This window comes from Eubalaena glacialis, chromosome 6 (assembly GCF_028564815.1).
Source record: "Eubalaena glacialis isolate mEubGla1 chromosome 6, mEubGla1.1.hap2.+ XY, whole genome shotgun sequence".
NCBI classification, from domain to species: domain Eukaryota; kingdom Metazoa; phylum Chordata; class Mammalia; order Artiodactyla; family Balaenidae; genus Eubalaena; species Eubalaena glacialis.
Window position 1 is genome coordinate 97,189,973 of NC_083721.1, and position 24,595 is coordinate 97,214,567.

General features: G+C 40.7%; 1 protein-coding gene across 1 annotated transcript in view; it reads left to right on the plus strand.

Moving 5' to 3' along the window:
* The window catches only part of SLC7A14 (solute carrier family 7 member 14), a 67,598-nt gene extending 48,121 nt beyond the window's left edge, over positions 1 to 19,477 (plus strand). Inside the window, exon 7 of the mRNA XM_061193439.1 lies at positions 19,155 to 19,477. Within this exon, the coding sequence (XP_061049422.1) occupies positions 19,155 to 19,477 (323 nt within the window). The remainder of the gene's footprint in view (positions 1 to 19,154) is intronic.
* Positions 19,478 to 24,595: the final 5,118 nt, after the last annotated feature.

Genomic DNA, 24,595 nt, shown 5'->3' on the forward strand with positions numbered 1-24,595 from the left:
ATTGACTTTATTATGTTTTGATTCATTCTGTTGTTGGTTCTAGCTTTTTTTTTTTTGGTTTCTTTTTCTTTCTTTTTTTGTTTGTTTGTTTCTTGTTGTTTTAGGGGTTTTTTTGTTTTGTTTATTTAGTCTTTTGGGATCTCTGTTTTATAACTTTTTTTATTTTTTTTATACATTTCTATTTATACTTTGCTTTTCTGTTGTTCTGTGTTCTTTTCCCTTATTTTTTTCTTCCTCTTTTTCTTTAATATATTTTTCTTTTATATATATATATTTCTATTTCTACTTTGCTTTTCTGTTGTCCTGTGTTTTTTCCCTTTTTATTTTATTTTATTATTATTATCTTTTTAATCATTTTGATCGGTTTGTTGTTTCCTTGCTTTATTCTTCAGTTGGCACACTGCTTTGGTTTTGTTTTCAGGTTATGTGTTTTTGTTACTTTTAATCCTAATTGTTTGATTTCATTTTTGAATTCTTCTATTTGTCTGGTTGTTCTCTGGCTTTTTGTTTTATTTGGCTCTGTTTTTGTTTCTTTTATATGTGTGTTTCCTTGTTTCTGTTTATGTTTGATTTTGTTTTTACCATTTCTCTGGGGTTTTGTTTGTCTTTTTTTTTCTTTAATATATTTTCTATTTTTTAAAATATTTGTTTCTATGTTGCCTTTTTGCTCTTCTGTCTTCTTTCCCCTTTCTGTTTTTCTTTTTTTTTTTTTTAATATCATTTTTGTTGGTTTGCTTTGTTTCTTTGCTTCATTCTTCAGTTGGCAAGCTGCTTTGGTTTTGTTTTTTGGTTTTGGGTTTTTGTCAGCTTTCTTCTTAATTGTTTGATTTTCTTCTTGGGTTCTTTTGTTTGTCTGGTTGTTCTCTTGCTATTTGATTTATTTTGTTCTGCTTTTGTTTCTTTTCTGTGTGTGCATGTTTCCTTGTTTCTGTTTCTGTTTGTATGATTTTACTTTTTACCATTTGTCTGGGGTTTTGTTAGTCTTTTTTTTTTTTTTTTTCTTAATCTCCCTTATTGCCGGGACGAGCGACTTGTGGGGTCATGGTCCCTCAACCAGAAATCGAGCCTGAGGCTCTGGAGTGGGAGCACTGAGCCCGGGATGCTGGACCACTAAAGAATTCCTGGCCCCAGGGAAGATTAATCAACAAGAGCTCTCTTGGAGGCCTCTTTCTGAATCCAAGACCCAGCTCCACCCAACTGCCAGCAGCTCCCAACGCTGGACACCTCACACTAAACAACAAACAAGAACAAAAACCCACCCATCAGCACACAGACTACCTAAAGTGATACTAAGCTCACAGACACCCCAAAACATACCACATGACATGGCCCTTCTCATCAGAGGGAAAATACTCAGCTTCACCCACCAGAACGCAGGCACCAGTCCCTCCCATCAGGAAGCCTACACAAGGCACTGGACCAACCCCACCACCGGGGGCAGAGAACAGAAGCAAGAGGAACTACGACCCTGCAGCCGAGGCAAAGGAGACCTCAAATACTGTAAATTAGACAAAGTGAGAAGACAGAGAAATATCTTATAGGCAAAGGAGCAAGATAAAAACCCACAAGACCAAATAAATGAAGAGGAAATAAGCAAACTACCTGAAAAAGAATTCAGAGTAATGATAGTAAAGATGATCAAAAATCTTGGAAATAGAATAGAGAAAATACAAGAAACCTTTAACAAGGACCTAGAAAGACTAAAGAGCCAACAAACAGTAATGAACAACACAATAACTGAAATTAAAAATACTTTATTTAATTTTTTTAATTAAATAAAAAATAGCGGAATAACTGAGGCAGAAGAATGGATAAGTGAGCTGGAAGATAGAAAGGTGGAAATAACTGCCAGAGAGCAGAATAAAGAAAAAAGAATGAAAAGAATTGAGGACAGTCTCAGAGACCTCTGGGACAATATTAAGCGTACCAACAACGAATTATAGGCATACCAGAAGAAGAAGAAAAAAGAAAGGGTCTGAGAAAATATTTGAAGAGATTATAGTTGAAAACTTCCCCAACATGGGAAAGGAAATAGTCAATCAAGTTCAAGACGTGCAGAGAGTCCCATACAGGATAAACCCAAGGAGAAACATGCCGAGACACATACTAATCAAACTAACAGAAATTAAACACAATGAAAAAATATTAAAAGCAGCAAGGGAAAAGCAACAAATAACATACAAGGGAATCCCCATAAGGTTAACAGCTGATATTTCAGCAGAAACTCTACAGGCCAGAAGGGAGTGGCAAGATATATTTAAACTGATGAAAGGGAAAAACCTACAGCCAAGATTAGTCTACCCAGCAAGGATCTCATTCAGATTTGATGGAGAAATCAAAAGTTTTACAGACAAGCAAAAGTTAAGAGAATTCAGCACCACCAAACCAGCTTTACAAAAAATGCTAAAGGAACTTCTCTAGGCAGGAAACGCAAGAGGAGGAAAAGACTTACAATAACAAATCCAAAACAGTTAAGAAAACGGTAATAGGAACATACATATCAATAATTTCCTCAAATGTAAATGGATTAAATGCCCCAACCAAAAGACACAGACTGGCTGAATGGATACAAAAACAAGACCCATATATATGTTGTCTACAAGAGACCCACTTCAGACCTAGTGACACATACAGACTGAAAGTGAGGGGATGGAGAAAGATATTCCATGCAAATGGAAATCAAAAGAAAGCTGGAGTAGCAATACTCATCAGATAAAATACACTTTAAAATAAAGACTATTACAAGAGACAAGGAAGGACACTATATAATGATCAAGGGATCAATCCAAGAGGATATAACAATTGTAAATATCTATTCACCCAACACAGGAGCACCTCAATACATAAGGCAAATGCTAACAGCCATAAACAGGGAAATCAACAGTAACACAATAATAGTGGGTGCCTTTAACACTCCACTTACACCAATGGACAGATCATCCAAACAGAAAATAAATAAGAAAACACAAGCTTTAAATGACACATTAGATCAGATGGACTTAACTGATATTTATAGGACATTCCATCCAAAAACAACAGAATACACTTTCTTCTCAAGTGCACATGGAACATTCTCCAGGATAGATTACACCTTGGGTCACAAATCAAGCCTCAGTAAATTTAAGAAAATTGAAATTGTATCAAGCATCTTTTCCAACCACAACACTATGAGACTACATATCAATTACAGGGAAAAAAACTGTAAAAACTACAAACACATGGAGGCTAAACAATACGCTACTAAACAACCAAGGGATCACTGAGGAAATCACAGAGGAAATCAAAAAATACCGAGAAACAAATGACAATGAAAACACGACGACCCAAAACCTATGAGATGCAGCAAAAGCAGTTCTAAGAGGGAAGTTTATAGCAATACAACCCTACCTCAACAAATAAGAAAAATCTCAAATAAACAACCTAACCTGACACCTAAAGCAATTAGAGAAAGAACAAAAAACCCCAAAGTCAGCAGAAGGAAAGAAATCATAAAGATCAGATCAGAAATAAATGAAAAAGAAATGAAGGAAACAATAGCAAACAATAGCAAAAATAAATAGCAAACAATAGCAAACAATAGCAAAAATAAATAGCAAACAATAGCAAACAATAGCAAAAATAAAACTAAAAGCTGATTCTTTGAGAAGATAAACAAAATTGATAAAACATTTTTCCAGACTCATTCGGAAAAAAAGGGAGAAGACTCAAAGCAACAGAAATAGAAATGAAAAAGGAAAAGTAACAACTGACACCACAGAAATACAAAGGGTCATGAGAGACTACTACAAGCAACTATATGCCAATCAAATGGACAACCTGGAAGAAATGGACAAATTCTTAGAAAACTACAACCTTCCAAGACTGAACCAGGAGGAAATAGAAAACATGAACAGACCAATCACAAGCACTGAAACTGAAACTGTGATTAAAAATCTTCCAACAAACAAAAGCCCAGGGCCAGATGTCTTCACAGGTGATTTCTATCAAACATTTAGAAAAGAGCTAACACCTATCCTTCTCAAACTCTTCCAAAATATAGCAGAGGGAAGAACACTCCCAAACTCATCCTATGAAGCCACCATCACCTTGATACCAAAACCAGACGAGGATGTCACAAAAAAAAGAAAATTACAGGCCAATATCACTGATGAACATAGATGAAAAAATCCTCAACAAATACTAGCAAACAGAATCCAACAGCACATTAAAAGGATCATACACCATGATCAAGTGGGGTTTATCCCAGGAATGCAAGAATTCTTCAATATATGCAAATCAATCAATGTGACACACCACATTAACAAACTGAAGAATAAAAACGATATGATAATCTCAATAGATGCAGAACAAGCTTTTGACAAAATTCAACACACATTTATGAAAAAAACTCTCCAGAAAGAGGGCATAGAGGAAACCTACCTCAACATAATAAACTCCATATATGACAAACCCACAGCCAACATCATTCTCAATGGTAAAAAACTGAAAGTATTTCCTCTAAGATCAGGAACAAGACAAAGGTGCCCACTCTCACCACTATTATTCAACATAGTTTGGAAGTTTTAGCCATGGCAATCAGAGAAGAAAAAGAAATAAAACAAATCCAAATTGGAAAAGAAGAAGTAAAACTGTCACTGTTTGGAGATGACATGATACTCTACATATATAATCCTAAAGATGCCACCAGAAAACTACTACAGCTAATCAGTGAATTTGGTAAAGTAGCAGGATACAAAAGTAATGCACAGAAATCTCTTGCATTCCTATACACTAACAATGAAAACTCAGAAAGAGAAATCAAGGAAACACTCCCATTTACCATTGCACCAAAAAGAATAAAATATCTAGGAATAAACCAACCTAAGGAGGCAAAAGACCTGTATGCAGAAAACTATAAGACACTTACGAAAGAAATCAAAGATGATACAAACAGATGGAAAGATATACCATGTTCTTGGATTGGAAGAATCAACATTGTGAAAATGACTATACTACCCAAAGCAATCTACAGATTCAATGCAATTGCTATCAAATTACCAACGGCATTTTTCACAGAACTAGAACAAAAAATTTTACAATTTGTATGGAAACACAAAAGACTTCGAATAGCAAAAGCAATCTTGAGGGGAAAAAAATGGAGCTGGAGAAATCAGGCTCCCCGACTTCAGACTCTACTACAAGACTACAGTAATCAAGACAGTATGGTACTGGCACAAAAACAGAAATATAGATCAGTGGAACAAGCTAGAAAGCCCAGAGATAAGCCCACACACATATGGTTACCTTATCTTTGACAAAGGAGGCAAGAATATACAATGGAGCAAAGACAGCCTCTTCAATAAGTGGAGCTGGGAAAACTGGACAGCTACATGTAAAAGAATGAAATTAGAACACTCCCTAACACCATACACAAAAATACACTCAAAATGGATTAAAGACCTAAATGTAAGGCCAGACACTATAAAACTCTTAGAGGAAAACATAGGCAGAACACTCTTTGACATAAATTGCAGCAAGATCTTTTTTGACCCACCTCCTAGAGTAATGGGAATAAAATCAAAAATAAACAAATAGGACCTAATGAAATTTAAAAGCTTTTGCACAGCAAAGGAAACCATAAATGAGACGAAAAGACAGCCCTCAGAATGGGACAAAATATTTGCAAATGAAGCAATGGACAAAGGATTAATCTCCAAAATATACAAGCAGCTCATGCAGCTCAATATCAAAAAAACAAACAACCCAATCCAAAAATGGGCAGAAGACCTAAATAGACATTTCTCCAAGGAAGACACACAGATTGCCAACAAACACATGAAAGGATGCTCAACATCACTAATCATTAGAGAAATGCAAATCAAAACCACAGTGAGGTATCACCTCACACTGGTCAGAATGGCCATCATCACAAAATCTACAAACAACAAATGCTGGAGAGGGTGTGGAGAAAAGGGAACCCTCTTGCACCGCTGGTGGGAATGTAAATTGATACAGCCACTATGGAAAACAGTATGGAGGTTCCTTAAAAAACTAAAAATAGAACTACCATATGATCTAGCAATCCCACTACTGGGCATATACCCTGAGACAACTATAACTCAAAAAGATACATGTACCACAATGTTCACTGCAGCACTATTTACAATTTCCAGGACATGGAAGCAACCTAAATGTCCATTGACAGATGAATGGTAAAGAAGATGTGGCACATATATACAATGGAATATTACTCAGCCATAAAAAAGAACAAAATTGAGTTATTTGTAATGAGGTGGATGGACCTAGAGTCTATCATACAGAGTGAAGTAAGTCAGAAAGAGAAAAACAAGTACTGTGTGCTAACGCACATATATGTAATCTAAAAAAAACGGTACTGATGAACCTAGTGGCAGGGCAGGAATAAAGACGCAGGCATAGAGAACAGACTTGAGGACACGGGCGGGGAAGGGGAAGCTGGGACGAAGTGAGAGAGTAGCAGTGACATATATACACTTCCAAACGTAAAATGGATGGCTAGTAGGAAGCTGCTGCATAGCACAGGGTGATCAGCTCGATGCTTTGTGACGATCTAGAGGAGTGGGATAGGGAGGATGTTAGGGGGGCTCATGAGGGAGGGGATATGGGGATGTATGCATACTTATAGCTGATTCACTTGTTGTACAACAGAAACTAACACAACATTGTAAAGCAATTATACTGCAATAAAAGTTTTTTAAAGAGTCAAATTGAAGAAAAAACTAGTACTAGTACATGTGCCATATGATTCAAAGTAATAATTAACACTTATATAGCTCTTGCCACATATTAGCCATCATTCCAAGGACTTTACTTATGTTAACTTATTTAATCTGCACAACCACCTGCATTTCACAGATGAGGAAACTGCGGCACTTGACTGAGGTCGCATAGTTAGAATACAGCAAAGCCAAATTAGAACTCAGGTGTGTGGGTCCAGAGTCCATGATCATAACCACTATACTAAAAATGTAGTATATGAATATAAATAACATATAAATAAAGTTTGAGAAACACTGACATGGTCCACCACTTCCCCACTTCGCCCTCTCTCAACCTTACAGATAAGTAAACCGAACCTCCAAGAGGTTAAATAACGTGCTCAAGGTCAACAGGAATAACAGGAAGTTATTCATAGAGCTATTACTGCAATCCAGAATCTCCATGCTCAGATCTGGGGCTCCTACCTCCCCACCAGGGTGCCTCTGAACAGACCTTCTTATTTGCTCAGAATGTTTGATATGTAGTCTGTGCAGATTAACACATAACATCAGGGCTGGCCCCACAGGTGGATGATCTGTGCAGTCACACAGGGCTCTGCACTTGGCTTAATGCTCTGCTGCTGTCTTCTTGAATTCTTAACAATTTTTTAACAAGAGGCTCCATGGTTTCATTTTGCACTGGGACCTACAAATTATGTAGTCAGTCCTGCATAATATCTATGTTTCTGGCGAACCAGAGGAATTTTGCAAAAGTGATGAGGTGGCAGGAACCCACTGCCTAGTTTTTGTTTTTGTTTTAATTTTTATTAGAGCATAGTTGCTTTACAATGTTGTATTAGTTTCTACTGTACAGCAAAGTGAATCAGCTATATGTATACATATATCCCCTCTTTTTTGGATTTCCTTCCCATTTAGGTCACCACAGAGCATTGAGTAGAGTTCCCTGTGCTATACAGTAGGTTCATTAGTTATCTACTTTATACATAGTATCAATAGTGTATATATGTCAACACCAATTTTCCAATTCATCCCACCTCCCCCTTTCCCCCTTGGTATCTATGTTTGCTCTCTACATCTGTGTCTCTATTTCTGCTTTGTAAATAAGATCGTCTATACCAATTTTTTCAGATTCCACATATATGCATTAATATACCATACTTGTTTTTCCTTCTTACTTCACTCTGTATGACAGTCTCTAGGTCCACCCACATCTCTATAAATGACCCAATTTCGTTCCTTTTTATGGCTGAGTAATATTCCATTGTATATATGTGCCACATCTTCTTTTTTTTTAACATCTTTATTGGAGTATAACTGCTTTACAATGGTGTGTTAGTTTCTGCTTTATAACAAAGTGAATCAGTTATACATATACATATGTTCCCATATCTCTTCCCTCTTGCGTCTCCCTCCCTCCCACCCTCCCTATCCCACCCGTCTAGGTGGTCACAAAGCACCGAGCTGATCTCCCTGTGCTATGCGGCTGCTTCCCACTAGCTATCTATTTTACATGTGGTAGTGTATATATGTCCATGCCACTCTCTCACCCTGTCACATCTTACACCTCCCCCTCCCCATATCCTCAAGTCCATTCTCTAGTAGGTCTGTGTCTTTATTCCCGTCTTGCCACTAGGTTCTTCATGACCTTTTTTTTTTTTTTTTCCTTAGATTCCATATATATGTGTTAGCATACTGTATTTGTTTTTCTCTTTCTGACTTACTTCACTCTGTATGACAGACTCTAACTCCATCCACCTCACTACAAATACCTCCATTTCGTTTCTTTTTATGGCTGAGTAATATTCCATTGTATATATGTGCCACATCTTCTTTATCCATTCATCTGTCGATGGACATTTAGGTTGCCTCCATGTCCTGGAAATTGTAAATAGTGCTGCAGTGAACTTTGTGGTACATGTATCTTTTTGAATTATGGTTTTCTCAGGGTATATGCCCAGTAGTGGGATTGCTGGATCATATGGTAGTTCTATTTTTAGTTTTTTAAGGAACCTCCATACTGTTTTCCATAGTGGCTGTATCAATTTACATTCCCACCAGCGGTGCAAGAGGGTTCCCTTTTCTCCACACCCTCTCAAGCATTTATTGTTTGTAGATTGTGTGATGATGGCCTTTCTGACTGGTGTGAGGTGATATCTCATTGTAGTTTTGATTTGCATTTCTCTATTAATTACTGATGTTGAGCATCTTTTCATGTGTTTGTTGGCAATCTGTATGTCTTCTTTGGAGAAGTGTCTATTTAGGTCTTCTGCCCATTTTTGGATTGGGTTATTTTTTTGATATTGAGCTGCATGAGCTGCTTGTATATTTTGGAGATTAATCCTTTGTCCATTGTTTCATTTGCAAAATTTTGTCCCATTCTGAGGGTTGTCTTTTCGTCTCATTTATGGTTTCCATTGCTGTGCAAAAGCTTTTAAATTTCATTAGGTCCCATTTGTTTATTTTTGATTTTATTCCCATTACTCTAGGAGGTGGGTCAAAAAAGATCTTGCTGCAATTTATGTCAAAGAGTGTTCTGCCTATGTTTTCCTCTAAGAGTTTTATAGTGTCTGGCCTTACATTTAGGTCTTTAATCCATTTTGAGTTTATTTTTGTGTATGGTATTAGGAAGTGTTCTAATTTCATTCTTTTACATGTAGCTGTCCAGTTTTCCCAGCACCACTTATTGAAGAGGCTGTCTTTGCTCCATTGTATATTCTTGCCTCCTTTGTCAAAGATAAGGTAACCATATGTGTGTGGGCTTATCTCTGGGCTTTCTAGCTTGTTCCACTGATCTATATTTCTGTTTTGTGCCAGTACCATAATGTCTTGATTACTGTAGCCCTGTAGTAGAGTCTGAAATCAGGGAGCCTGATTCCTCCAGCTCTGTTTTTTTTCTTTTTTTTCTGAAGATTGCTTTTGCTATTCGAGGTCTTTTGTGTTTCCATACAAATTGTAAAATTTTTTGTTCTAGTTCTGTGAAAAATGCCGTTGCTAATTTTATAGCAATTGCATTGAATCTGTAGATTGCTTTGGGTAGTATAGTCATTTTCACAATGTTGATTCTTCCAATCCAAGAACATGGTATATCTCTCCATCTGTTTGTGTCATCTTTGATTTCTTTCATCAGTATCATAGTTTTTTGCATACAGGTCTTTTGCCTCCTTAGGTAGGTTTATTCCTAGGTATTTTATTCTTTTGTTGCAGTGGTAAATGGGATTGTTTCCTTAATTTCTCTTTCTGAATTTTCATTTTCAATGTATAGAAGTGCAAGAGATTTCTGTGTATTAATTTTGTGTCCTGTGAGTTTATTAAGTTCATTGATTAGCTCTAGTGGTTTTCTGGTGGCATCTTTAGGATTTTCTATATATAGTATAATGTCATCTGCAAACAGTGACAGTTTTACTTCTTCTTTGCCAGTTTGGATTCCTTTTATTTCTTTTTCTTCTGTGATTGCCGTGGCTAGGACTTCCAAAACTATGTTGAATAATAGTGGCGAGAGTGGATATCCTAGTCTTGTTCCTGATCTTAGAGGAAATGCTTTCAGTTTTTCACCATTGAGAATAATGTTTGCTGTGGGTTCGTCATACGTGGCCTATATTATGTTGAGGTAGGTTCCCTCTATGCCCACTTTCTGGAGAGTTTTTATCGTAAATGGGTGTTGAATTTTGTCGAAAGCTTGTTCTGCATCTATTGAGATGATCTTATGGTTTTTATTCTTCAATTTGTTAATATGGTGTATCACATTGATTGATTTGCATATATTGCCTTTGGAGTCAGACAGTCCCAAGTTCAATCACAGCTCTGCCACTTCCTTGTGACCTTGGGAAGTTCACTTAACTCCTTTGGGCCTCAGTTTTCTCATCTGTAAAAATGCAGATAATTCTTTTAGCCTTGATCTAGTTGCTGTTTGGGGCTTAAATAAGAAAATATCAGAGAAAGCAGTAAGAAATATTGTTTTGCTGCCTTTCTTTTAAAAAGCTAGAATGATTCATTGTCTCCCAGACTAGCTATCACATGCCAAAGTACAACATGAACCTGTTCTGACTCAGGCTGCCTTCCCAGTTATCAGGCAGAAGAAAACTCCCAGAGAACCTTTTGTAATCTTGCTGATAGCACAAACTTCAAACTAGCTCCAGAAACTGATACTCCTTGGCATGTGAGGATGCCACCCTGCAGCTTGGGCTGGCCAGACAGAGGGCAATGAAGCCTGCAGTTTAAGAAGCACCCAACTGCTAGCTATTAACTGATTTGGTATCATGATCTTTGAAGGCTGGAATATAAGTAAGTTTCACCTAGAACAAAGATTCTCAACCTTGACTACACAACAGAATCGTGAGAGTTGCTTCTGAAACATTCTATGACCAGGATCCCCTCACAGAGATGTTCTGATTCAACTGGTCTGGTATGGCCAACTATTGGGTATTTTTAAAGCTCTCTTAGGTAATTTTAATGTGCAGCCAGGTTTACAATGATCTAGAACAGTGGTTCTCAAAGTGTGGTCCCAGACCAGCAGCATCAATATTATGTGGAAACTAGTTAGAAATGCAATTTCAGAGCCCATCCCAGACCTACAGACAGAATCAGAATCTCTGAGGGCAATTTAGATTTTAACAAGCCCCCCAGGTAATTCTGATGCATGCTCAAATTTGAGAGCCACTGATCTAGAGAGAAGAATAACAAGATATTAGCAAGAAGGGCAGATAATTTAATTACAAAACTCCCTATTTTGGGATATATAAAGTATATCCATCCCACAACCCCAAATTGGCTTGTAAATTTTTTAACTATCTTGTAGAATAAATATCCCGTCTCTAAACATCTGAGCCTCCAAAATATCAGATTATTCTTCTTAATCTCTCTATTCATAATATAAGTTTCCTGGGGAGAACAGTAGAGAGATTTCTAAATGGAGCTTAAGAAACTTCTGCTACTTTTTAAAAAGATTTACATGGTTAGGCTGAGTCATAAGTTAATAATCTTCTTAAACACATTTTTTTATCCAAATTTCTCTAAATGAATCTTAATTACAGCATTTTTGTGACAATGTTTTGCTAAGCTTTTGATCTTGAGAAGAGCACAATTCACAGCGAGAAACGAGGCACGGTCCTAACTAGACACCCAGCACTTGTTTATCTTCCTTTTGACAAGAGAAATAACACAAATAGCAAATGTTTAATAATCCCCAACAAAATGAACACAAAGCGGCCTTCATCTACCTTTTCTCTTCGATGATGCAGTTTTGTAAAGGAATACCTCAGGGGTTGGGCAGAGGTTCAGGGAATATGAAACTAGGAGGGACCAGTAAGAACACTATACAATGGTATTTTCCAGGCATGTGTCAGGTCTACTGGTCCCTGTGGGCCTTTACTGTAAATGAATCATCTGTTAGACCAGCTGTGGGCGCCCTTACTCTGGAGTCTGTCAAGTTTTCATCTGGAATTTTTTCAGTCCCTCTGAGGAAAACAAATTACCGTCTATAGCTTTAGAGAACAGATAGGACTTGTGACTTGGGCAATGGACCTCATAAATCCTGTACTAAACCATCACTATCCCAAAGAGAAGGCATACTTTACGGTCTTCGCCTGAGCTCTCATCTGAAATCCTATTGGAAACTGACCCAAAGCAGCCACTGTGATGAAGGGAAGAGGAGGGAGAGAAGGGGGCCATGAATTCGACCTGAGAGGGCACCAAGATAAACAAATTCCTGATGATATGTCCCATAAATAAGTTTGAAATTCTCCTTGTAGAAAACAAGAAAACAACTGGCAGCCTCAACATCAAAATCATGCTCAGAAGAGCAAGAAAAATCATGGAGGCCAGAGTGAGGATGGCCACAGGGCCAGGGTGATTCCAAGAGGGAGGGAGGGAGGAGGTGAATCGTTCAGCAGCTGAGGCTGCCTGCTGGCAGAGGTGCTGGGCTACACAGGGAGACACCTGGCTGAGAATGAAGGGAGAGGAGACCATGGCAGTGGAAGGCCCTGGAGTGGGTGTGTGCCGTGCACCCTTAACAGACAGCGCTGTGAAAGAGTGTGTGATGGGCTTCTTTCCCTCAGCATTACATTTGTGAGATTCATCCGACCTGTGCTTGTAGTTTTAGTTTGTTCATTCTCCTTGCTGTCTAGCATTCCACTGTGTTGATATACCACAATGTATTTATCCATCCTGGTGTCCATGGATATTTAGCATGTTTCCAGTCAGGGCTGTTAGGAGCAGAGCTGCTACGAACATTCTTGTACATGTTTTCAGTGGACACACAGACACATTTCCCTTGGGCTTCTGTTGAGTTAGAGGTGGAACTGCTGGCTTGGATTACTGGACTTTTTAATATGTCTTTAGACAAGATTGCATTCTGTCTCACAGCCATTATACTCAACAAATAACATGAGGGTCTCCAGCTCCATTTTGCAGGTGGGAAACTGAGGCATAAAGAATGTGACTTTATGTTAGATCAGCTGCAGGGCCAGAAGAGAAGCTCCCCCGGTCCCCATTCCATCCTGAGCCTGCTCTTCCTGGCCACACCATATTAAACAAAACTTATGTTATTACAATCAACAGGGCTTGTGAGTATTTAAAAAATAACCAGCAAAGTGGGAGCTGGTGGGGATTGTGCTGGATGGGAGGCCACCTTCTCATTACCATCTTCGTGTCTGCATTGGCAAGTGTCTGTTTTGGAAAGTTGATCCCAGAGTAGTAAAAATAAAAAAGCCTCCGGGCATAACAAAGCGCCTCGTTATCTTCAGCGGGCAGGGCTTCCTGCTGGAAAGTGTGCCCCAGGAAGAGGCTGCTCCACCCAGCCTGAGGTCAGGTGGCCCACCTCTTTTGGCCCTGAGCGTGGAGCCATGTTCAGAGGACAGGAAGCTCCTGGGGGACTCCAGAGGTCAGGGACCTTCTTCATAACCTGAGCTTGTTCCTGCAGGATTGGAAATCTGTCTAGACCCAGGTCACCCAGGCTCTTTTCCGCATTGAGTTTTTGTTCGGGATTTCTCCCATACGATTCAGAGGACCCCCTACCCCTACCCCTCTCACTTGTAGGTTTGAGGTCATTTGCTTAATTTGCACAGCATGGACCGAGACAAGTGGAGTAAGTAGGTGTTTCGCCAGCTGACACTGAGGTGCCCTGAACTCGTGAAGGCAACTTGGCATCCCGAAAAGCTCTCTGGAGGCCCCTGGGTAGCATGGGAGCAGCCCTCCATTTAGACTCCAGAGATGTGAGTTCTGGTGCCATTTCAATCCCTGCATATTGCACACTTCTTAACTTCTCTGGGATGATGGACGAGGAAGTGTGTTTGTATAAAGGGCCTTCTGATCACAAGGTATTCTGTTACATAAAGAAAGCCCGTTCAATTGCTGAAGGCATGATTCTTCATCTTGTCTAGCCCGAACCTCTCAGGCTAGACAAGATGAAGACAATATGGCAGGCATATTCTCCACCCGGGAACTTCTGTCCGGAAAAGAAGCCAGAGCCTCCCTTTGAATATGTCCCTTCAGTGCAAACAGCCTCTCACGGGACTCATTGCCATTACTGGGTGCCCAGTACAGCCGTGTCTGCTGTTAAAATATTGAAACACGTCTGTGTCTGCTGCTAACTAGTCACTGCCTTGCGTGCTTCCTCCCCTCCACGATCCAGCAACTAAAAAAATAACTCCAGCCCAGCAGGGGGGCCTCCAAGACCCTGCTATAACACAAAAGCTGATTCCCTTCTGATTTTTAACATCACACCTGCCTTTCATTCATTCAGATATCAGATGTATAACTACAAAGCAGTGGATCTAAGTTTTTATGGAACTGGAGAATTAAGTACCCAAATAGAATAAGTAATATTATTTATCAGGCAGCCATCTTATTCTTGAGGCTTGGTTCCAAATGACTTCTGGCTTATGCTAAAAGCAAATCTACTTTCAAAAGATAAAACTTTGCCATCTGTAAGGGTTTACAAAAGAGTAAACCCAATCCCAGTGACAACCTAAATGACAGGACCCAAAAACTATTTCAAGCAATGACAGCATCACTGTAATAAGTATATAGCTTCAAAAAGTGAAGAGTTTATCCAAACATAATAATTTGGGGAAATTTTAATGCTGCTGGATATCAGATGATATTAAGGAATTTTTAAAATAAATTTCTGTTTTTTTAATAAATTTATTTCTTTATGTATTTTTGGCTGCATTGGGTCTTTGTTGCTGCATGCGGGCTTTCTTTTTAGTTGTGGCGAGCGGGGGCTACTCTTTGCTGCGGTGCGCGGGCTTCACATTGCAGTGGCTTCTCTTGTTGCGGAGCACAGGCTCTAGGCACACGGGCTTCAGTAGTTGTGGCGTGAGGGCTTCAGTAGTTGTGGCTCGCGGGCTCTAGAGCACAGGCTCAGTAGTTGTGGCGCACGGGCTTAGTTGCTCCGCGGCATGTGGGATCTTCCCAGACCAGGGCCCCGTGTCCCCTGAATTGGTAGGCGGATTCTCAACCACTGCACCACCAGGGAAGCTCGATATTAAGGAATTATTATCAGTTTTTAGATGTGATAATGATACCAAGTTAAGGTTTTTAAAGGAGTCTATTTTACAGATACATACTGAAACATTTACAGATGAAACAGGATGAAAGGGATTTGTTTCAAAATAATCTAAAGAGAAAGTGGTAGGGGAGTGGGTGTCGGGAGGGAGCGGGCTAGCGATGAACACATAGGATTTTTTATACTATTCTCTCCACTTCTGTATGTTTTAAATTCTTCAAAAGTAAAGTTCAGCAAAATTGTTTCCAATCAGTCTATACCTCCCAGCCACCCCTGGTAGGTGGGAGAAATAACAATTGGAAGCAGCCTGGATTAGGACATGGAGGACCCGGAAGGATCCACAGTCCGAACACTATCTAAACACCGACTGTGTAGCTGTGGAAAGTCCTGTATTTTGTCTTGCGCCGCAGTTTCCTGTCTGTGAAACGCACATAACCTTAACCTACACACACACACCCCATTCTGAAACAGGCCAGGAGGAGTCTAAACAAGACATTTGTAGAACATTTTGCGTTCCTTGGGAGAAAGGTGTGACATAAAGGAAGCATCACTGTAGGACCTCAGCACCCAGAGGGGTTGTGAAGTTTTGTTCAGATGATTCAGGATTCCCAGAAGCTCCCCACAGATTTTTCAGAAACGACCTCATGCTTCGTTCTCTAAGCCAACTGAAAAAAGGAGCAGAAACAAAACACCCTGCTTCTACACAGGAGGCTTTTAGCAGCTCTGTTTACTCCTCCAACACAAAGCCCTTGTTTATGTGTGACAGATGGTAATACATGTTTCTCTCTTCTCTCCACCCCCGCTCATTTGTTCCCCTCTGTTCCTTTGTCCCCCTCCATTCTTCCTTTTCTCCAGTCCTTCTCTGCCTCACACCACTTTTCCTGAACTGATTCAAGGGCCAGGGAGAAGGATAAAGGCAGACAGAACGCCAAGCCCTAGGAGAACGCATTTGCCCAAGTCGGCTATTCATGCTGTCAGGCCGATGCACACAGTCGATTCTTGGTTCACAGCACTCATATTTGAAATGTATTTTTGAAGACAGAGTGACACACCTTTGAAACTGTAGGGGGCTCAGAGCAAACATTAGAAGGCCCATAAATATTTATGTGGTAGGTTTCCATGGATTGCTTTCCCAAAGTAATCACAGACGACACATTTGCGTACAGACACATACACACACACACACACACACACACACACACACACACATCCATACTCGTGTTCCTTCCAGGCCCAGCCACTCCCCAGACAGAACCTAACCTTGTACTGAATATTTTTGCGCTAGGCACAGTCTATAACGCAGCAGGGGAGGGGGTGTGAAGGGCTGAATAAGCTAGAGCCTTCTCTCTACCCTCATGGAATGCTGCTGCTGTCCCTCACAGACCCAGGCAAGTGACTTAGTCGTTCCCAGCCTCCATTTCTTCGTCTGTAAAATTAAGGCATTCAAATAGGTAAATGACATAGACTCTTTTCCAGCTCTAAATATCTATGATTCTATGAGTAATCACACCAAGGCTCCCAGAGAATTCCCATAAACCGATCTACCTGACACCCCAATACTTGGTGGGGACAGGGGAAGTTTTGTCAGAATAGATGTCAAACCAGTGCTCGAATGATGACCCATATAGTACAGAAGAGAGAAGCTAGGGGCAAAGGGGGAAAGAAAAAATGGTAGTAAGTTTAGTAGGGAAATAACATGCTTATAAATAGGATCCGAGAAGGGGATCAAAGAGGAAAGAATTGATGTAATAGATACCAAGCCGAAGGAGAAGGCAGCTTTGGCACCTGCCTGTATGTCTAAGAGAAAAGATAGCAAGAAAGAAAAATTGGGCATAAGGAGGTGTGTGCTTGACGATAAACTCAGTCTCCTGAAACAAACATGCTTCCAACAGAGGCATTCTCCAAGAAGCAGCATGCTGGCCCTTTTAAAAGAGGCCTCAGTTTGGTGCCTTGTTCTACACAAGGATAATAACTATCCCCCATGGCCACACCCACCCCCAGACAAGAAAGAGTAAAGATCCATGCTCAGAAAAAATGAAGTCGCTATTCGAGAATAGCTACGTCTGCAAATGATTAACTCCAGGATTTATTATCAATTAGGACTATAAATCTCTGCTTACTTTGGCTCCTGTAAAGTTGATTTCACTGGGGGATGGTGGGGGGAGAGAAATCCAAGCTTAAAAAGACACACTGCAAATTCAAAAGGAAGCAGGATACCTCAAGCACCAGAGCGGAAAGCAGGCTTCACCTTGTGGTTCTAAGCAAACAGCCCAGCAGATGCCCACAGGGTTAGCAAAGTCAAAGAGACTAGTGCCACCAAGAAGAGGGCGTTGGGGCCTGGAAGGAGGGTGCATAAGTGAGGGGCTCCCAGCGGCCAGGCCACAAAATGGCCAAAGTTGGCAGCGAAGCATGCGCATCAGGAGTTGTTTTTTTGTTTGTTTTTTTTTCTGGCCACGCCACGCAGTTTGTGGGATATTAGTTCCCTGACCAGGGATCGAACTCGGGCCCGTGACAGTGAAAGTGCAGAGTCCTAACCACTGGACCGCCAGGGAATTCCTACATCAGGAGCTTTAATGTTCCTGATCTCAGGGGTTCTCAGCCTTGGCTGACCACTGGAATCACCTGTGAAGCTTTAAAAACACCTATGCTTGGGTCACACTGCAGACCAATTAAATCAGAATCTCTTGAGGATGAGGCTCAGGTATCAGGATTGTGCAAAAACTCCCCAGGTGACCCACCAGGTGCAGCCAGGGTTGAGAACCACTGCTTATCTCGTTTCCTCCTCACAGCAACCCCAAGGTATAGGTACAATACTCTCATGGTTTCATAGAAGAGAAAGCTGAGGCACAAAGAGGCTCAGTAACTGGTCCAGGGTTACACAGCTAATAGTGATGGAGGCATGATTTGAACCCAGACCTCACACTCTTAACCATCACGCCCCATGGCCTCCAAGGCTATGGTTCTCAGCGTTCCAGGCCCTGAGCCTTCGTGGGCTTTTCAAGGTAGAAAATGGGGTCTCTCAAACTATTTTCATATATCTTTTCCTAAAAATTCTAATCAAAATGAAACATTAGCGCATATTAATGCTACATATTAACTAGGAAGGCAGGTTTCTTTCCTTTGCTTGGAATGAGAAGGTTGCACTGGACACTGCATGCTTATCAGGAGTTCTCATTCATTCCTTCAACAAACTTTTAAGTGCCAGTTTTCTGCAGAGTCTATAAAATAGAACCACCCTGGGCAGATAAGCACACAACAGATATTCTAAGGGCCGAAACAGTGGCATGCACTAGACACTGTGAGAGTCCACAAAGGAAAGTGGACAGCTGAGTGGCAGTAATGTATTATGACTTTGGTGAGTGAAAAATGGCAAAGTAAATCGTAGGATCATATATGCATGTTGCTACGTGGTGAAATAAAAGATGGAGTCCCTAAGTGCAGGTATGGGATAATAAGACGCTATGAGAAGGTTGGGAATACACTGCTGGTGATCCGTAACTATTTAGTCCAGAGTAGAAAATGCAAATTCCTGGCTATCACCTACATAAGTACAGTGAGCTAGATGTCAACAGGGGAGGGAGTACTGTGGTGACCTCAAGAGCCCCTATCGTAACTAAAGAGGCAGCCAATTCTCACCACCAGCCAAACGTCTCCATATCGGAATGTGGGTACAGTGCTGTCAGTCCTTCTGACTTTTTCAGGGGAAGCTGTAAATATGGGTTGCTTAATGCAAGATCTCCCAATTTTTAAATGGCATCTAATTCGAGTCTTTTCAATACACTGTATAGACCAAAGAAAATAAATCCAGCACCAGCTCTGCTTTCACGATTGAGAGTGAGCTCCCTGCCTGACCCGTGGATCCCAAAGCAACTGCTTTTATCCCACCTGTGCTTCCCCCCCCCTCCCACCTACAGGTATGCTCATTTATTTTGGGTACGGCATCTGGAACAGCACCCTGGAAATCAGCGCCCGAGAAGAAGCCCTGCACCAAAGCACGTACCAGCGTTACGACGTGGACGACCCCTTCTCAGTGGAAGAAGGTTTCTCCTATGCCACAGAGGGCGAGAGCCAGGAGAACTGGGGCGGGCCTGCCGAAGACAAAGGCTTCTATTACCAGCAGATGTCAGATGCACAGGCAAACACCCAGACGAGTAGCAAGGCGAAGAGCAAAAGCAAACACAAACAGAACTCAGAGGCCCTGATTGCCAATGATGAGTTAGATTACTCTCCAGAGTAGGAGCAAACACGCAAGAAATGTGTAGAAATGATGGTGATTTATTTTCAGTAACTTAACCTGTGGGCTAGAAGGTGGAAACGTCTTTGGCTCTCACTTCAAAAACCCAGCCTTCCCCAAAGTCAGTCCCCAGTCATAGCCTGTCATTTGCCACTTCTGCTCTTCAGGATAGTTCTGTCGAAGGGCTTAACCCAGGTCCCATAGCTGGTCCCCTTGTAAAAAACAAAAACAAAAACAAAAAACAAAAAAACTAAACAAGAAGCTACAAGAAGTTCTATCTTAGGTGCAACCATCAGAGCTGATGGCAGCAAACGTTTCCCAGGCCTTTGCTTTGCTGGTTGAATCTTTTTGCTTCTTCCTAAGGCCCCAAGAAGCAGGGAGTAAACTTCTTGGACCACACTGAGGCTGCAGCTCCTCCTGGAGATGTGCCAAAGCAGGCCGGGGTGGGCACAAGGCAGCATTTCAACCACCTGAGACCACAAGGGCAAAGCTCTGTTCTCAGCATGCTGGGCTGAGAGCTGCTCCCTGAGGCCGGGTGGCACGTGGCACTCCCTCAGCAAGCCACATTTCGTCCTGAAATCTCACAAAAACAAATTCATGGAGATGCATGCCTCTTGTTCTTCGCCAAGGTTCTCACAATCTCCCAACTAGAACTTTAGGACACAGCAAAGGTCAGGGACTCTGAGACCATGACCCCAGAGATTTCAGACTCACCATAAAGCAGTCATGCAGACCCAATAATACGGTGAGAAGCACCATCAAAGCTCTACTTAAATGGCCAGAAAAAAAAAAAAACAACAACTGAATAACCATCTCTTGCAGTGAAGGCCAGAAGGGCATTGGCAAAAATTAACTCTCTGTCATGCCTTCTCTTATACCAGACTCTAAGCTCCTGCTGATATGATGAAAGAGGGCAAAGTAGGAGCATGATTTCATGGCACTAATATGCCTTGAAGAAGTAGGCTGTTTGTTTTATGATCAGATAAAAAAGCTTTACAAGGAGAAGTGACCCAGCCACTGAGATCACATTGCAAACTCTACTTCAGATTTCTAAAATTATAAATTCTGTAGTTTTCTGAGATATGCAACCACTTGATTGGTGGGTGCTGCTCTGAAAACAAAAATACTGAAGCACAGCTACTTAGTAACTGCATTCCATGAGATCACATTTCACTTCTGAACCTTATTCCTCTGGAGTAGCTCACTTTTAGATGCGTATTTTTCCTTTTATTTCCCAAAGTAGTTTCACTGAGAAAAATCTGGTAAGGTCTAAATCTGGGCCATAGAGGGGCTCTTAAAGGTATTTTCTCAGAAACAAGCTGGAAGAGAACATTTGCAACAAGAAAAAAACACATGGTCTATGGATTCTAGTCCTGGGTTACAGGGATTCCAACACTGCCTTGAGATGTGCACACATGTATGTGAAGGCACAATTTGGATCAAGCTAAAATCTGTGAGAATTTCCTGAAAGGGAGGCGCAATAGCAGATTCTTTGCTCTCTCTGTCTCCTGGATCTAGAGTTATGCCAAAAGTTTTCCAGAACATCAACTAATGTTTAAATCTATTCTTTCTTAAAGGTTGAGGTTTGTGCCACCTTGGCATGTTTCAGGATTATAAACAGGAGGCAAAAGCACATTTTTATGCAAAACTAACACTGATCAAGAATGTACCAAGTCTTAAGCAATGCGAATAAAAAGAAATGTAACATCTGTCCTTGGAGGCTCACAGCCCAGGGAACGAGGAGCACCAGAGCCTGATAAATGTAGATAAAACAACCGAACTTGACAAGTCCTCTTGGTTGATGCCCTGGGCTTTAACATCATATTTTTTAAAAGATCAACTGAAACTAGTTTTTTAAATAAACTGCATATCCCACCCATAGCCAATGTATGCCATTTAAATTCGAATAATTACTGTTTCCAGATCTTCTTTTTCATTCCTCTATATTAAGCGTTTACAGCTCTGGTTTCCTGAGGTCATTTTTTCATTTTAATGTAATGCTTGGCAATGCCATTTTTCTTTCGCCTAAGATGAACCATAAAGATACAGTGCCTGGTGTGTGAAATACATCCTTGGGGGATTAAATTCGCTATCAGTAATTTTTGTGAAAACAAAGTTTCGAACTGGTCTTAGGACTCAACAAATCTGCCTAGTTTAAATATAATCTGTTAAACTTGAGACACATCCAGACAGATGGGATGGCGCTGTATTCATTAAAAGTGTTCAAAGAGAAATATGAACGCAAAAATAACAAAATCTTAACGTGAGTGAAAGAGCTTCCTTTTACTAGTAGGGTGTAGGTATTAGCGTAACCATTGTCTGGTGGCAGACGTATGCAGTTTCTGCAGCGTGACAAGAGAGAAGGCATGCTTTGGTAAACCCCGTTGGTACTGATTTCTTGAAGGCCTTCTCTAAATCACTCTCATTTCAGGAGTCATTTCTCACCAGTAGCATCTCTATATTTTTTTAAGCTTTGCTCTTGTTATTGCTCTAAAGTTGATTAGTCATTTCACCAGTGACCTTGGCTTTTAAAAAAAATTAGTCAATATGATAGAAAAAGTTTTTCAAGATAAATAGACATGTTTTTCCCTCATGTTTCCCAGCCTCTGTGAAACAGTCCTAGATTTCACAATGCAGTTTTCAAATACCATTAGCCACTAGAACGATTATAGTAGCGTTTCCTAATTAATTTTCTTAAGCCCATATTTGTGGGACCACGTTTTAAGTCAGATCACCCTATAATTACCTCAGAAACTTAGCCCCTTGAACAGAGTCCAAGAAAGACCTATATTTTACTGAATCCTCTGTAGCAAGAGCTCTTTCAGTGAGATTTCATCATGTGGATTTATGATTTGGAGGCAATTACTTGATTTTTTTTAATTGTATGCTCTTTATTAGCACTCTGCTTCATTTCAAGAGGATTTCAGGTGGCTATAAAAATACATATAATACAAAAAGATTAAGTGAGGAACTGAGGCAAATAAAAATAGAAGTAGAAAGGATAAGACAAGGCTAGACGTGTATTTAGTGCACAAATGCAGAACCTTGACATGCATCGCTAGATTTGCCAATGAGGAGGCAACTTAAGAAATAATGGAATTGTTGGTAATGACAACAAGAAGTATTCCTGGATGATAAGAATAAATCCTTCCCCATGAGGGCAGAGAATTGCAATACCATAGATCATTGAAACCCACAGATCAGCTTCAGAGCTAGATTTTACCAACTACATGTGCCTGGCATATAGTGGATGTTCAATAAATATCTGATGATCAGATGGATGGGTGGATGGATGAATGAAAGGAAAATGAAATATCATTTATTCAACAATTTTTTGTGGAGAGCTTATTATGTGCTATAGGGGTTCAAATATCGAAAAGACCTCCCTCCATTGGAAAGATCATAGAGAATGCAGCCCTTGTGTTGAGCCTTGTGGGATGGGGAGAATTTTGCCAGGTAGAAATGAGGGAGATGCTTGCCAGATGGAGGATCAGCATGAGTAAGGTGTAGACTGTGGCTAACAGCTGTCTCCTGACTAATAATTTCTACTGTGACTCCTTCAAGGGAAAGCAAGAAGCTAGTTTGACAGGAGCACATGATCTGTATTTAGAACTGTAGGAAATAATGCTGAGAAGGCAAGTCAGGGCTCAAGCACAGATAGACGTGAATGTTCAACCTAGCTGGATGGCTCTCCTTGGGTGGGGCGGCATTGAGGAAATGATGAAAGTATGAATCAGGGAAGGCTGGACTTTAAGAAGCTGGGGCAGTGGCTTCATCTGCCTAGCAAGGAGCTAATAAATTACATACACACTCCAAGTTGATTTAACATACCTACAGGGGGAAAATATCCATACTTAAAACAGTGTATGATTCTTCCTTTGAAACCCTGTCTGATTTCATCAACTTAGGAGAAGCATAGTCATTTAACATGTGGACAGACAACACAAAGTTATCCCCAGCCACTTTAAAATTTTCAACAGTAACTTTAAACAACCAAACCTAACAACATTTTATATCTATCTAACCTGAACAGTAAAACCGCAGCTCAAGATTTTACTCAACTTGAGTGTAAAGCCACTTTGTGAAAGGAAAGGAATGACAGAATTAGGTCAAGAATCCAGTTCTACTTCTTAGTAACAAACTAACAGCTAATCAAATGTCAACATAATGGTCATGATGAGCCTCTTTAACAGGGGGGGAAAGGTTGTTGAATTTAATGATCCATCTTTCTTTAGAACCTGTGGGTTGGTCAGGATATAAACCTAGTAATATTGGGGAAACAAAGCACAAACTCCTTCAAAGAAATGTCTTTCCCCCATTCTGAAAAGAGTTGATGAGCTTGAACTCCTTTACATCCCACTTTTAAATCTACTTTACAAGGGGCCACCTCTTCTCCGCATTATAAAGAGAAGCTACAGGAGTTTGAGAATCTGTCTAAAAGACTAGAGGAAATTGCTGTCCCCTTTCCCACTAGATTTTAGCAGGGCCGAGATGTCAGTGGAAGCCCACTGAGGGTCAGCCACACGTTTACTAATTCTGTGTCTCAGATTAGAATGTCTTGTTGGGTGGAGATGTCAGAATGTGTCTGAAGCCACAGCTGGGGTCAACTCACCGAGTCCTGGCGGCAGTTAACAGTCCACTCTGGGATTTAAGCCCGTGGGCTAGTGCGCACTCCAAAGACCAGCTTAATTTCTTATGCTGGAGGAAAGGGCGGAGCAAATTCGCCGCCCTCCAAATTCGCCACGTGGAATTCGCACTCCATGGTGTTTAGAACAAGACTTGTCCAGGAAGGTTTTTCTATGTCAAATTTCCACGGAGCCTCAGTTTCTCCCATATGCATGCACCTCCCGCACGCTGAGGACCCCCTTTGCCTACTGGCAAAGAGAGGCACCAACTGGTAACCAGTGGTGGCGCCGCCGTGAAAGAGCCAATAATGTGTAAGGAAACAACGCGCAAGCTCAGGACAGCCTCCCAACGCGCAAGCGCAGGACAGCGTCCCAACCTGCAGGTCCCGCCGCAAGCGGGAACTTGGATGCAGTTTCCCCAAAGGAGTTTGTATTTCTCAACTGGAATGGTGATGGGTAGCAGAAAGCCCTTTTCGTGTACAAATTTGTTAGTCCT